The sequence below is a fragment of the Anabas testudineus genome, chromosome 21 (assembly GCF_900324465.2).
Source record: "Anabas testudineus chromosome 21, fAnaTes1.2, whole genome shotgun sequence".
Taxonomy (NCBI): domain Eukaryota; kingdom Metazoa; phylum Chordata; class Actinopteri; order Anabantiformes; family Anabantidae; genus Anabas; species Anabas testudineus.
In genome coordinates, this window is record NC_046629.1 from 3,430,601 (window position 1) to 3,446,765 (window position 16,165).

General features: G+C 39.1%; 3 protein-coding genes across 3 annotated transcripts; all 3 read right to left on the minus strand.

Moving 5' to 3' along the window:
* Positions 1-2,457: 2,457 nt before the first annotated feature.
* Positions 2,458-3,474, minus strand: LOC113173351 (trace amine-associated receptor 13c-like). The gene is made up of 2 exons (XM_026376765.1): positions 3,457-3,474; positions 2,458-3,252 (listed from the first exon to the last, which is right to left on the minus strand). Exons 1-2 carry the CDS (start codon positions 3,472-3,474, stop codon positions 2,458-2,460), a joined length of 813 nt encoding a protein of 270 aa, XP_026232550.1.
* A 4,238-nt stretch (positions 3,475-7,712) lies between these two features.
* LOC113173352 (trace amine-associated receptor 13c-like) lies at positions 7,713-8,558 on the minus strand. The gene has a single exon (XM_026376766.1). It carries the CDS (start codon positions 8,556-8,558, stop codon positions 7,713-7,715), a length of 846 nt encoding a protein of 281 aa, XP_026232551.1.
* A 1,211-nt stretch (positions 8,559-9,769) lies between these two features.
* On the minus strand, positions 9,770-10,615 carry LOC113173353 (trace amine-associated receptor 13c-like). The gene has a single exon (XM_026376767.1). The coding sequence runs from the start codon at positions 10,613-10,615 to the stop codon at positions 9,770-9,772; it is 846 nt and encodes a 281-aa protein (XP_026232552.1).
* Between the last annotated feature and the right edge of the window lie 5,550 nt (positions 10,616-16,165).

Below are 16,165 nucleotides of genomic sequence, written 5' to 3' on the forward strand. Positions count from 1 at the left end.
TATATCAATAAATGTAATGGCAACCACACACTCTCCAGCACACAGATTGTACCTACCTGGTTGTTTAAGGTCATTGGTTATCAGCATACTGCGATAGAAGAGAGATGAGAACCAACACAGTGAAACACAGATTCCAACTCTTTTTGGAGTGACTTTGCTGGAGTAATGTAGAGGGTCACAAATAGCCACATAACGGTCAACTGATATCAACACCATGGTTCTTACTGATGTAGATGTTATAATGTAATCAAAACCATAATACAGAATACACATGAGGTCACCCAGAAGCCAGCAGCCGTCTATGATCATAATTTGAAACAACCACAGGAGACCCACAGAGAAATCTGAGACAGCCAGAGAGAGGAGGATGAGGTTGGTGGGAGTGTGGAGCTGCCTGGAAAGAAAAGAGACAAACAGATATTAATGTCATTATTTGTATTGTTCTCAGTTTTCATTGCAGGAGATAAAACCAGAGAAAACATATCAACTAGTCAAAAGTGTTGAGAAAAAGTCTCTCACAATGATTTCTTTCTGCACAGCTACTAGTTCTATAAAGTGATTAAATATGTGTCTACTTGAAGTGGGAGATTGAGATGATGACCAGCAGGTTCAGTGTCATAGTGATCAGAGAGATGAAGCACGGCACAATGTAAATAAGAACAGTGTGAAAGTGAGGACGCTTTGGTTTCCTGCAGGAGGTGTTGAGATGTGGAAAGCAGAGTTCAACTTCCTCCATCATCAGAGAGAGAGAGAGGAGAAGCTGCTGAGCTCTGACAGCTCTCTGAACAAATCTCTCTGTCTTATAACTTATGTGGCTCTTTGGATCCTCCTCCACTGATCTGCAGATCATGGCTATTAGTCTCTCTGCTGTGTTGTAAACATGATATTTCTTTGTGTATAACACAAATTGAAGCTGATATAATCTTCTAATACAGATACACTTTTATTGACTACAAATGTTGGCTGCTAGATATTCATTTACAGGATGTACCTGGATATAACAGAATGAAATCAACTACAGAGGACAGATGTTCCATGAACCAAAAACTTGGATAGGCATAGGTTTTAAAAGTAAAGAAGGATGACAGACATTCTGACCCCGTATTTAGACTAGAGAAGACACAGAATATGGCAGCAGAAACCAGCACAGATTCTGTTAAGATGATGCCTTCATGTTCTTTAACTCATCAAAGTCGCAGCTTGTACTGTTTACTTTCTTCTTATTCAACTTGAGTTTTTTTTTTGCAAATATTTAGTCATGTATGAACTATTCTTTATTGGTTGAAATTGCACCAATAGATCGGACATTTTCTTAGTAGTTATAAATATCAGGCACTGTGTGGTTTGTTGACTGTCAGTGCCAAGCAACCATGTCTTAGACCGTTTTAGTCCAGTTTGATCCAATTAGTCATCACATCTAATTCATATAGATGATTATTTACAATGTCTGTCCTCACCTGCAATATCAGCTGTCACATGGGCATTTGACCCTAGCAGAGGTGACTAGTATACACATCTAGTATACACATCTTTTACTCGAGTAGAATACTTGTAAAATGTAGAAGTAGTAATTCAACTTCTCTTGTTCATCAAAGTTAAAGTCCAAATGTACAAGATCTGAAATGTCCTCAAAGTATAAAACTAGACATTTGAAGTATGTTTGTAACAGCTGTTACTGTGCAAAGCTAATTGAGATAGACCACTACCATCACGTTTTAGAGTCCTTTATTATTAACATTTAAAGATCCAATACTTTAATGAACATTTATGTGGGTAAATTTATCTGACATAGGAAATAAGAGTTGTGTTTTACTTAATTGGACACACTCTTTTTTTAGAGACACGTTAGAGTTACATTAACAGTCTGTTGCAATTGTACAATGGAGTTACAGAGTGGAGCATCTTCTCGCACAGACAATCTTTGGCTGAGTGCATACACATCCTACTGAGACAATTTACCTTAATCAACAAGTAACTCGTAGGATCAGCTACTAACGACTCGTATCATTTTAACTGGATGTGTGGTACACTGCAATGTGCTAATGTGAACAGTGTTGAAGTTTAGTGCTTTCTGCAAACGTATTTATCGATAACAGCTGTTCAATTGTACAAAAGTAGAAAGTACATAAATGGAATTAAGTATGGATTCCTAAAAATAAAGTACTAAAGTATTAACATGTTGTCAATCCAATCTTTGCAACATTGACATGCGCTTTTCTGAATGCATGGAAAATCAGTGTGATCTGTGGTCATGACAATTGTATGTATAATAAGGTGCACAATGAACTCACAACACAGGAAAAAGCAGACACAAAGTGTCTTTAAGATGCATGCTGGTATGAAAAATATCATTGGTTATATTTTGTCTTGCCTAAATGTCCTTTAAATGGTTAGCATGTTGTAATACAAAGTAAAGGCCTCATTTCAGTTTCTCCACAGTTACAACATATAAGTCTCTCAGGAGCCAGGCTTCAGTATTTTTAGTGTAACAATGAGTCTAAAAGATTTTCTAAACCAGGGGTAGAAAAAGGCATAAATCATAGGGTTTAAACAGGAGTTAAAATGGGCCAGATATATTGTAAATCCAGCAGATGAAGCACTCAGCAAAGTGCTTTGGTCTCTAAGTGCAATATTGAAATATGGAAACATGCAGAGTAAAAATACAACTATAACAAGACCAAGAGTTCCTGCTGCCTTCATCTCTGACTTTTTAGCTGTTACACTCACTGAACGCTGGTGTGAGACAAGCATAATGTGAGACCTCATGGCTCGAGCCTGAGACACAGCCACAACAAATACTCTCAAATACAGAACTACAATAACAGTGATGGGAATAAAAAAAGTGACAATGAGATTTGAAATTTGATCAATAAATGTAATGGCAACCACACACTGTCCAGCACACAGATTGTACCTGCCTGGTTGTTTAAGGTCATCGGTTATCAGCACACTGCGATAGAAGACAGAAGAGATCCAACACAGTGAAACACAGACTCCAATTCTTCTTGGTGTAACTTTGGTGGAGTAATGTAGAGGGTCACAAATAGCCACATAACGGTCAACTGATATCAACACCATGGTTCTTACTGATGTAGATGTAATAATGTAATCAAAAGCAAAATACAGGATACACATGAGGTCACCCAGAAGCCAGCAGCCGTCTATGATCATCATTTGAAACAACCACAAGAGACCTACAAAGAAATCTGAGACAGCCAGAGAGAGGAGGATGAGGTTGGTGGGAGTGTGGAGCTGCCTGGAGAGAAAAGACAGAAACAGATATTTATGTCATTATTTGTTTTGTTTTCACTGCAGAAGATAAAACCAGAGAAAACATATCAACTAGTCAAAAGTGTTGAGAAAAAGTCTCTCACAATGATTTCTTTCTGCACAGCTACTAGTTCTATAAAGTGATTAAATATGTGTCTACTTGAAGTGGGAGATGGAGATGATGACCAGCAGGTTCAGTGTCATAGTGATCAGAGAGATGAAGCACGGCACAATGTAAATAAGAACAGTGTGAAAGTGAGGACGCTTTGGTTTCCTGCAGGAGGTGTTGAGATGTGGAAAGCAGAGTTCAACTTCCTCCATCATCAGAGAGAGAGGAGAAGCTGCTGAGCTCTGACAGCTCTCTGAACAAATCTCTCTGTCTTATAACTTCAGTCGCTCCTCCTCCTCTAATCTGCAGATCATCACTATTAGTGTCTGCGGTGTGTTGTAAACAAAACATTTTTTTTTGTGTATAACACAAATCCAGAGCTGATCTAATCTTCTAATACATGTCATGCTTTTATTGACTAAAATGTTGGGGGCTAGATATTAATTTACACGATCTACCTACAGAGTGATATCCACTAGAAAGGGCAGATGTTCCATAAACTCCATTATTTACACTAGAGAAGACACAGAATATGGCAGCAGAAACCAGAACAGATTCTGTCAAGATGATGGCTGCATCTTCTTAAACTCATCAGAGATGCAGCTCATACTGTTTACTTACAGTGCTGAAAAGGCCAAACCATCAGAAACAAGAGGGTGATTTCCCTCTCCATTCAGTGTGATCTAAAATCTTGCTTCTAGCTTCATGTGATCCTATAACTAGTACTTCTGTCTTATCAGGATTAAGCAGAAGGAAGTTAATTAGCATCCAGTCTCTTATGTCCTTTACAAATTGCTCAACTTAATTAAGCTGATTTTTCTCATCTGGTTTTGATGAAACATATAACTGTGAGTCGTCAGCATAACAATGAAAGTCAATACCATGCTTACGGATTATGTTGCCCATTATGTAGAGGGCAAAAAGCAGTGGGGCTAAAACTGAACCCTGTGGAACACCAAACTCCACTGGAGGGCATGCAGAATAATCACCATTTAAATCTACATACTGATAACGATCAGTCAAATAGGACCTAAGCCAGGAGAGGGCCGTTCCCCTAATTCCAACAACATTTTCTAGTCTGTGAAGGAGAATACTATGGTCAATGGTGTCAAAAGCTGCATTGAGGTTGAGTAGCACAAGCATAGTGACGCTACCCTGATCAGAAGCCAATAGGAGGTCAATTACTACTTTAACAAGTGCCGTCTCTGTGCTGTGATGAGGCCTAAATCCTGACTGATAGAGTTCGTGTATGTTATTTCTATGTAGATACGAGGATAGCTGCCCAGCTACTATATTTTCGAGAATTGAGATAAAGGGGAGGTTTGATATCAGCCTGTAATTGGACAGCTGACAGGGGTCGAGATCAGGTTCCTTAATTAGCGGTTTAATAACTGCTGATTTAAAAGGTTTTAGTGAAGATTCAGCAGGGGTTCTGTTATTTCTGTTTTAGAAAAGTGTGTCGGTATAGGGTCTAATGTACAGGTTGATGATTTTGCAGAAGAGATTAGTGAAATTAATTCAAAGTATTCTAGGTTCTGATCTGATATGGTTAGCTATCTGTCATCTGTGTCAATTAAATTGTCTGGTTTTAAATGCCTTATATTTACAATGTTGTTACTATAAGTTTATGAAATAACTTCAGACAGTAGAATTGTGAATACATTTCTTATACTTAATCAAAAGGATATTATGTCTAAAGTGTGACCTGCTTTATGAGTGGGTCCCACTACACACTGATTTACTACTACCGAGTACAGTATGGACATAAATGCTGTTCTCACAGCTGACTCTACCCACATCATAGCCTGTTTTTGCCCATTTTGATTACTATGCTGTACAATGTGCGAGTCAGTATTGTCTGTTTCTGTGTAAGTGGACAACAGCTGCTAAAGAGTGCAAAGGTACAAAGTACAAATATCAAATTAAGAATGTATTCCTAAAAATTCTACCAAACTCCAGTATTAAAGTAATACAATGTTGTTCAAATATTACTCATATATTAAAAGTAGTTTATCTCAGCACTTAAAACTGAACAAGTCATTGTGGATTATGTCTGACGGCAGCCCCTCCCTCTGCCAGGTGTAGGCCACCTGCTCAGCAGTGAATTACGTCAGCAGTAAAGAGGAGGTGATAAGTTAGATGATCTATAAAGATAATAACTGATTCATGTGTATGTTTTATTTTTAAACTTCACCCAATTGTAATTATCAGGACTGAAACAATAGCACTTAATCCTTCAGTGCTATAACGTCCTACTGTGCATGTTGCGAATTGAAATTCGTAATATTTTATTGAACATCCTACTTCAGCCAAACAACCCAAACTGCAAACGTTAATGTATCCATATAGCAATTAGATCTATATGAACAAATGACTTGCATACATATGGTAGTTCTTAGCGTTCGAATAGTTCTTGTCTATACTATAACTATTGCTATTATAATTCTTCAATAGTTATACGCCACAGAAATATGTAAAAAAAAAAAAAAGTTTAATAAATAAAATATGTAGTTTTTAGGTTCTAGTGATCAAGTCTGGACTGTTACTGAAATGATGGCTGACTTCTAATAGCACATAGTATTATGTCATTCAGAAGATCATAACTGAGTACAAGGTCGATGGGACGTGCTTCAGGCAAAAACTGTATCATCTGTTGACATGCACAGGTTAAAAAAGTTTTGAAGGCCATGAGAGAGGTAATACAAACTTTTAAGTGTTTACCTTAATGTGTTGATTTCTACTAGCGATTGCATCATGAGGTGATGAGCATCATGAGCTTTTTTTCTTGCAGTAACACCTGTGATTGCAGTGGTGTCATCAGGTGACATTAATGGAAGCAGGTGTGAAAATGTTCTTAGCGAGACCCGTACACAGGCCAAGAGCAGCTAATTGGCTGCACACTGAGAGTCCCGAGCCCAAAGCCCAGTGGAGGTCTAAACAACACTATGTGTGTGTGTGTTTGTATCTGTGTGTGTTATGATCACAACATACATGCAACTCTGAAGTTCTGTAAAGTGAACAGACACAAATGCAGATGATTCTGATATTGCCTCATTTGTTATTTCTTTATGATCTTTTGTCTTTTACCAAGTCCCACAATATGAAACACAGTTCAGCTGCGACACGCACTGCACCCACTGACACTCAAAGAGACATCACAGTAATGTGCTCCACCTCAATTCTGCAGTAAGTGTGTAGTTCTTAGTCAGGTCACAGAACCTGTGTTTGGTTTTAATTTTAAGGACATAAAGTTTATTATTATCAAAGTTACAGTTTGCAGATTACATGATGTGTTGATGTCTTGAGGTTACATCACACAGTGAAGAGGTAAGAAATCAGCTGAAGTTAGGTTTCTCTCGACTTTGATTAATCCTTCGTTCAGTAGACACTGATTGCATCATGTTTTGATGCTGCAGCGTGTCGGAGGTGAATGACACTAATGAAAGCAGGTGTGAATATTTCCTGAGCCACAGAGGAATAGAAACATTAGCAGCCGCTCACGGGCAAATTAAATGTGTAAAGTCTCTGTTTGCTCTAACAAAAGTGAATGACTCTGAACTTTGTGACTAAATTAGGTCTCCAGAGGACTAGAGGCAGCAGTGTATGTGTTTGACATCAGCTATCTCATTTTAAATTTATAAAGTTTTACTACCTAGAAAAACTTTGCAGATGCTGCAAAACACAGAAATTGTTGACAGCAAATACTGGAGATTATATTTATATTTAATGTTACCGGACCAAAAAGTTCTGAGCTTCTTTAAAGGACTTTGACGTGTCTGCATATTGACACTTTACATAAACCACTGAACAGTCAAAATGCTGCAATTGGTGCCATAATGTTACACATCTGCCATTTATTTAGTGGGTGATAGCATCCCAAGCATGAGTGCATGGTATTATCTATTAACTACTGATTTTGCTTCCTTGGTATTCACGTCCTGTGTCTACTTCAAAACTCCTGAAGCTTTGCAGCAATTTGGATTCTAGTGCCCTACCATCTTTTCTTTGGCCGGTTACCTTTGCTTTAACTATAATGCATTTTCAACATGATTGAGTGCAATGGGATTCACAATATATCAGCATTTTAAATGTGATTAGTTTAGATTAGATTAAAAAACAAGAGATAAGGTGGAATGGATAAAACCACAGGAGATGCACTGAGTACGTTTTCTGCCCCTCGTGGTTCATGTATTGGCCTGAACCTCTTTTTTCTTTCTGGTCAACAAATCCAGGCTAGCGTCCCTCCTTTAATGTCTTTAATGTCATTGCAATGGTTCATTCAACATTAACATGTTCAAACAGAGTAGAGGCCTCATATAAATCTAAAGTTTCTCTACAGCATGTTTATCTCACAGGAGCCAGGCTCCAGAATTTGAAGTGTGACAATAAGTCTGATGGATTTTCTAAACCAGGGGTAGAAAAAGGCATAAATCAAAGGGTTTAGACAAGAGTTAAAATAGTAGAGACAATACAGAACAGCAGCTGATGAAAGGTTGAACAGAGCGTCCTGTCCTGTCACTGTGACACAGTAATATGGACAACAGCACATTATAAACACAGCTATAACAACTCCAAGAGTTCCTGCTGCCTTCATCTCTGACTTTTTAGCTGTTACACTCACTGAACGCTGGTGTGAGACAACCACAATGTGAGACCTCATGGCTCGAGCATGAGACACAGCCACCACAAATACTCTCATATACAGAACTATGATGACAGTGATGGGAAGGACGAAGATGAAGATAAAATCTGTAACTTGATAAATAATTTTGTTGATTGTCACACACTCTCCAACACAGGAATTATACCTGCCTGGTTGAGTAAAATAATCTTTCATCACTATGCTTGTATAGAAGACAGAAGAGATCCAACACACTGAAACACAGACCTGAACTCTTTTTGGTGTGACTTTGGTGGAGTAATGTAGAGGGTAACAAATAGCTACATAACGGTCAACAGATATCAAATCCATGATTCCTATTGAGGTACAGATACCAACATAGTCTAAAACAAAGTACATAATACACATAATGTCACCAAGGAGCCAGCAACCATCTATAAGCATAACTTGAAACAAGATGATGAAACCCACAAAGAAATCTGAGACAGCCAGAGAGAGGAGGAGGAGGTTGGTGGGAGTGTGGAGCTGCCTGGAGAGAAAAGACAACATCATACACATTAATCGTAAAATCAGTTCTCAGTAGTAGTTATACTTTGTATGAATCAGTAAAATACAGTGTGTGTCTACTTGAAGTGGGAGATGGAGATGATGACCAGCAGGTTGAGAGTCACAGTAAGTAGAGAGATGAAGGACAGAACAATGTAAATAAGAACAGTGTGAGAGTGAGGACGCTTTGGTTTCCAGCAGGAGGTGTTGAAATGTGGAAAGCAGAGTTCAACTTCCTCCATCATCAGAGAGAGAGAGAGGAGAAGCTGCTGAGCTCTGACAGCTCTCTGAACAAATCTCTCTGTCTTATAACTTATGTATCTCTCTAGTTCCTCCTCTAGTGACCTGTAGATCATCATCATTAATCCAGCTGTTGATGTGTAATCACAGGGCTTTTGTGCATAACTTTAAAAAAGAAAAACAAAACATCTTTTAATTTCTACAATTTTAATAAATGTAGACAAAACATCTATCATGTCACATCAGTAAGAAAGAGCTCATATTGCCCATGATGCTGATCTTTTTCTCCAGGCTTGGCGTAAAGTTTTCTTTTCTATAGTTGGAGTTAACAAGACTCAAGTATTTCTGGGTGATGGATCCATGTTGTCATCCCTGGAGTGAACCTGTAAATAATCTGAGTAGAAGATAGAGACTTTTCTTCTTCTTGGTTAGTTCTCAGAGATTCTGACATTCACCAATATTTTCTTAATTTGCATTCGTTCTTATCTTCGCACACTCAACACTGCACCAATATTCATGTCAGTGCTGACATGTTTACGTGAAATAACTGCTTATTGGATTTTCTTTGATTCTTTAGATTTTTTCTCACTTCTGTTGTGCACAATTCTCCAGATCCTGTATTTGCTGGATGGATAAAAGCTTCCCAAGCATCTTTTATGTGTGCATGTTATTTTCCACCAACTACTGATTTAGTTTCATAGGTGCAACTATTGTGTATTTTCAACATGATAGTGCAATGGGATTCATGGGACAAGGGACAAGTTAAAAACACAGCAGATGCACTGAGTAAGTTTTTCTGCCCCTTGTGGTTCATAACTGGCCTGAACCTGAGTGGTTGTTTTTTCTTTCTGGTGTTATGGCACCGATAGCCAACAAATCCTGGGCAGCGTCCCTCCTTTAATGTCTTTAATGTCGTTTAAATGGTTCATTCAACATTAACATGTTCAAACAGAGTAGAGGCCTCATTTAAATCCAAAGTTTCTCTACAGCATGTTTGTCTCACAGGAGCCAGGCTCCAGAATTTGAAGTGTGACAATAAGTCTGATGGATTTTCTAAACCAGGGGTAGAAAAAGGCGTAAATCAAAGGGTTTAGGCAAGAGTTAAAATAGTAGAGACAAAACAGAACAGCAGCTGATGAAAGGTTGAACAGAGCGTCCTGTCCTGTGACTGTGACACAGTAATATGGACAATAGCATAAGAGAAACACAACTATAACAACTCCAAGAGTTCCTGCTGCCTTCATCTCTGACTTTTTAGCTGTTACACTCACTGAACGCTGGTGTGAGACAAGCATAATGTGAGACCTCATGGCTCGAGCCTGAGACACAGCCACCACAAATACTCTCATATACAGAACTAGAATAATAGTAATGGGAAGGACGAAGATGAAAATAAGATCTGTAACTTGATAAATAATTTTGCTGATTATCACACACTCTCCAACACAGGAATTATATCTGCCTGGTTGATTCAAATCATCTTTCATCACTGTACTGACATAGAGGACAGAACAGATCCAACACACTGAAACACAGACCTGAACTCTTTTTGGTGTGACTTTGGTGGAGTAATGTAGAGGGTAACAAATAGCCACATAACGGTCAATAGATATGAGAACCATGATTCCTATTGATGTACAGATACCAACATAGTCTAAAACAAGATACAAAATACACATGAGGTCACTAAGGAACCAGCAACCATCTATAAGCATAATTTGAAACAAGATGATGAAACCCACAAAGAAATCTGAGACAGCCAGAGAGAGGAGGAGGAGGTTGGTGGGAGTGTGGAGCTGCCTGGAGAGAAAAGACAACATCATACACATTATTTGTAAAATCAGTTCTCATTGCAGCCGACAAAGAAGCCACATTAAATTCAAAAACATGATTGGAAAGATGAATCTGTCTGTTCGAATCAGTAAAATACAGTGTGTGTTTACCTGAAGTGGGAGATGGAGATGATGACCAGCAGGTTGAGAGTCACAGTAAGTAGAGAGATGAAGGACAGAACAATGTAAATAAGAACAGTGTGAGAGTGAGGACGCTTTGGTTTCCAGCAGGAGGTGTTGAGATGTGGAAAGCAGAGTTCAACTTCCTCCATCATCAGAGAGAGAGAGGAGAAGCTGCTGAGCTCTGACAGCTCTCTGAACAAATCTCTCTGTCTTATAACTTATGTATCTCTCTAGTTCCTCCTCTAATATTCTGTCTTACTTAGAAATTATGTCCCTCCTCCATTAGTGTCAAACTGTAAAAAAACAAAAAAACAAAACACAGGTACAAGTTCATATGATCTTCTAACACATTTACACTATTCTTTTTTTTTTATTCTACAATATCATAAGAAATGTAGAAAAACATACGTCAGAGCTCGTCCACTCTACAAATATTCTTCAGTGACAGATTGATTTTACCAGCTCTTGGAGTGGAAGCTGTAGATAATTCGACATCCCTGTTTCCTAAAATTGATGTTTCTATACAAGTGCAATCACTAATATGTTTTTGCAACTCAATTTAGTTTTTCATTAACATAAGGACTATACTATATGTCCTGTTTTTGTCTGCAGAAATATTAAAACTTACTTACAGAAATGTTGTTTTTCAGAGACAGAGTTGTCAAGAAAAAAGAATTTTGACATATGTACATGTGACAGACTTTGTATATTTATATACTTTGCTTGTGATAGTTGGATGCTGCAGCAACATCCTGTGCTTTATCTTTTTCTGCACTCTACATATTATTCAGCCAGTAATGGACAGTGTACAGTAATCTTCTATTTTATTAATGGTATTTTATTGAGTATTTTATTCTTTTTTTTTTTAAGCCAACACGTTCAGCAATTAGGAAACTTAATCACTGAGAGAGGTAGTGATCCACTCGTAAAAAAGAAACTGCTACTAGAGGATGAAGATTCACACAGAGGCGAGCCAGCTGAACCATGTGTAAAGTTAGAGACCACAACCCTCAATCTGCTGCCACCTCTGCAGTCTGTTCAGCTTTCTTTACCTCATTATGTCACAAACTCCAACCCCCCACTATTCTTTTTGTTCTACTTTCCCTGCACCTGTCCTGCACCTCCTGCATTCATCCACTGAATACAACTCTGTTGCTCCCTCTCACTCTTTGACAGACTGTCAGCAGAACTCAGCAACTCAACACCACAGCTTCAAAACCTGTGTTGTTCAGAAGATGTGGTTCTAAGTAAAACCTCACTGCAAAGCTTGGTGGTTTGTGTCTGATCACATGACAAACAAACACGCTATAATTGTGTTGTGCTTTGGGGAATTTGAGAGGTCACGGAGCTGCTTGCTACACAAAAATGCAGATGGGAGTACTGAATTAGGAGGTTGTATAGGAAACCTAATGCAGAAAATACATGAGGTCAGTGAATAACCTGGTGAGTGGTGTTTGAAGACGCTGACTTGAACAGATTAAACGACTTGGTTCAGTCATTCTTCACTGTCTGTTTAACCGACAGGAGCCAGTTTTCACAATTTAAAGTATAAAACAAGTTCTGTAGATTTTCTAAACCAGGGGTGAAGGAAGGTATGAAACACATGTAAGATTCAAACTTTGGCAGATGAAGCATTACCAAGGTATCCTGGGCTGTCGCTGTGACACAGAAATATGGGCACATGCATAATAGAAACCTGACTACTGAGAGTTGTATCCGCTTCCATCTCTTTTTACCTGTTGCATTTACTGAATGTTGTGTGAGACAACTGACACAGGCATCACAAATACTCTCATATACAGAACAGTGATGACAGTGGTGGAAAAGATGAAGGTTAAAATAACATCTGTAACTTGTTCAGCTACATTAATCCTATTGTGGAACAAGAAACAGATCAGTTACAATACATACTTGTAATACTGGAAGTACTGACCCACTACAACTGTAGTTAATAATTACAATCATATGTACTGTTAAATATTCACAGCACAGAGAGATGAGTTTACAAATGTGGAGAAATAATAAATAAGACTTATTTCAGTTGTTTCACTCCTCGTAGCATATTGGTTTAATAAAAATACCAAAATCATTTATTTAATTTGGTCTGATCTTTTCAAATATCAACTCAACAAACATATTCTGACTTCATTTAACAGAGTAAAGACTTCATCACTCTACAGTTTATCTCTACAGCACTTTTGTCTCACAGGAACCAGGCTTCAGAATTTTTAGTGTAACAATAAGTCGAATAGATTTTCTAAACCAGGGGTAGAAAAAGGCATAAACCATGGGGTTTAAACAGGAGTTGGAATCGTACAGACATAAAACCACGGATGCAGATGAAGCGTTGACCACAGTGTCCTGTCCTGTTATTGTGACACAATAATATGGGCACCAGCATATTATAAACACAACTATAACAACACCCAGAGTTCCTGCTGCTTTCAGCTCAGACTTTTTAGCTGTTACACTCACTGAACGCTGGTGTGAGACAGAAGCAATGTGAGACCTCATGGCATGAGCCTGAGACACAGCCACTACAAACACTCTCATATACAGAACTAGAATAATAGTTATGGGAATGAGAAAAAAGACAATAAAATCTGTGAATTGATGGATAATATCATTGGACATTACACACTCTCCAACACAGGATTTATACCTGCCTGGTTGTTTTAAATAATCTTTCATCACTATGCTTGTATAGAGGACAGAACAGATCCAACACAGTGAAACACAGACCTGAACTCTTTTTGGTGTGACTTTAGTGGAGTAATGTAGAGGGTAACAAATAGCCACATAACGGTCAACTGATATGAGAACCATGATTCCTATTGAGGTACAAGTACCAATATACTCTAAAACAAAATATAGAGTGCACATGTGGTCACTAAGGAGCCAGCAACCGTCTATAAGCATAACTTGAAATGACATGTTGAGACCCACGACAAAATCTGAGACAGCCAGAGAGAGGAGGAGGAAGTTGGTGGGAGTGTGGAGCTGCCTGCATGAGAGAGAGCAACATACTTTATTATTTGTAAAATCATTTCTCATTCCAGCCGACAAACAAGTGACATTAAATTAAAAAACATGATTAGAAAGATGAATCTGTCTGTATGAATCAGTAAAATACAGTTTGTGTTTACCTGAAGTGGGAGATGGAGATGATGACCAGCAGGTTGAGAGTCACAGTAAGTAGAGAGATGAAGGACAGAACAATGTAAATAAGAACAGTGTGAGAGTGAGGACGCTTTGGTTTCCAGCAGGAGGTGTTGAGATGTGGAAAGCAGAGTTCAACTTCCTCCATCATCAGAGAGAGAGAGAGGAGAAGCTGCTGAGCTCTGACAGCTCTCTGAACAAATCTCTCTGTCTTATAACTTATGTGTGTCTCTAGTCCCTCCTCCAGTGAACTGTAGATCATCACCATTAATCCAGCTGTTGATGTCTAATCACAGGGTTTTTGTGCATAACTTTAGAAAAGAAAAACAAGAAATCTTTTAATTTCTACAATTTTAATAAATGTAGACAAAACATCTAACATATCACATCAGTAAGAAAAAGCTCATATTTCCCATGGTGCTGATCTATTGCTTCAGGCTTGGGGCAAATTTTTCTCTTCCATGGTTGTAGTTAAAAAGACTCAAATATTTCTGGGTGATGGATCCATGTTGTCGTCCCCTGGAGTGAACCTGTAAATAATCTGAGTAGAAGATTTTGCCCTAATTCACTCAAGGTCTGCATGTACTAAATTGTGTGCAAATTTGACATATTGTTATTTACTAACGGTTCACACTGAAGACTGAGTCTTTCACATGAGCAAAATAGTGCACACTTGAGGAGGAAACTGGAGAGACAGCTGGAAAACCAGCAGAGGAGCCCCAGGCAGACAGCCCGGCGGTGACGAACTAGGCTGGAGGGCCATGGGCGAACGGCCTGGCGGCAGCAACTTGGGCACCGGCTGAAGAGCGGAGGCCAGACCGGAAAAGCTGGTCTCAGTGGCCTCGCAAGGAGCCAGGCGCAGGGTGGTGGCAGCTTCATTGTTGTCCCACCACAGGTCCTGGATTTACAAACAAATTTCATCTGTAGATGGACTGCCTGAACACCGGAGACACGGCAGTGACGCCCCCTGCATTGGACTGCCTGAAGACTGGAGGCAGGAGCGGGAGCAGCATGAGCTGGAGCAGCAGCAACTGCAGCAACAGTGACTGGAACAGAAGCAGCAGCAGGAACAAAGACGAGACCTGCTGTAGCGACAAGAGCATGATCAGAAATAGGAGCAGGAACAGAGACGAGAGCTAGTGGCAGGAACAGGAGCAGCTGCGGCAACAGGAACAAAAACAGCATTGGCTGCACCACTAACAAAGCAGCATCAGCTGCAGAGACTGGAAGAGAAACCGGGGAACAGGTAATTATGGTGGAGGACAGCAAGGAGGGCTGGCTGGGTAAGGAAGTTACAAAAACCTTTTCCTTGAAGCACTTTAGAGTGGACATCATGGAGTCTTTGAGACACTGAAACTCTGGATACATCATCAGGTATCCCTTCTTCACAAATGTCTTGACTGCTACCCTGAAAATTGCCTCAAAACACTCTAAGTCTATCCCCGAGTTCAGACATCCCACCAAACATTCGGCACTACAAAGAAGGTCCAAATACTCTTCCTCGGGTATATCTGCAAGATCCCCGTAATGAACGAAACTAGGACATGGAGGAAGTGTGACGCAACCAGTGGTGAAATGTGGGGATTCCATGGTCACAAGTTGTGGCTGGTATGTTCTGTTACAAACAGGGCAAACAAGTACCAACAAAAAGGTTTATTAATTAATCGGTTCAAAAACAGGGGACACGGGGAACTAACAAGAAAAAGCATCTAACAAACTAACACTAACAAAGTAACAACTTAAAGACACCTGAAGGCACGGTGGAACACAAAGTAATAAATGAGGTGTGAACAAAGTAACAACAAAAAATAACGCAGGGAAACTATACTAACTAACATTTAAGCTAGACACACAAAAGTACCAAATGAAAACACTCTACTCATACATACAAACTAACACACACTTACTATACATACAAAGTAACAAAGAAATAGTTTTGACAAAAAACAGGACCAACTCACAAACAGGAAAACAAAGTCCAAAGTAATCCAAAACACGAACAAACAAATGTGTGGTGAAGTCCAGGGTGATCCAACAATTAACGAACGTGACAAAGTCCAACCAACCAACCAACCAACCAACCAATCAACGAACAAACGAACAAACGAACAAGTGGCGAGATTCAAAGTGCAACAAACCAGTGGTAAACAAAAGAGTGAGGGAAACTTATATAGAAAACGGAACAAACAGGTGAATCAAATTCAAATTCAGTGAGCCGGCGATTAGAGGAAGTCCAAAAACTGGCAAACAGGAAGTGGCTGGGGA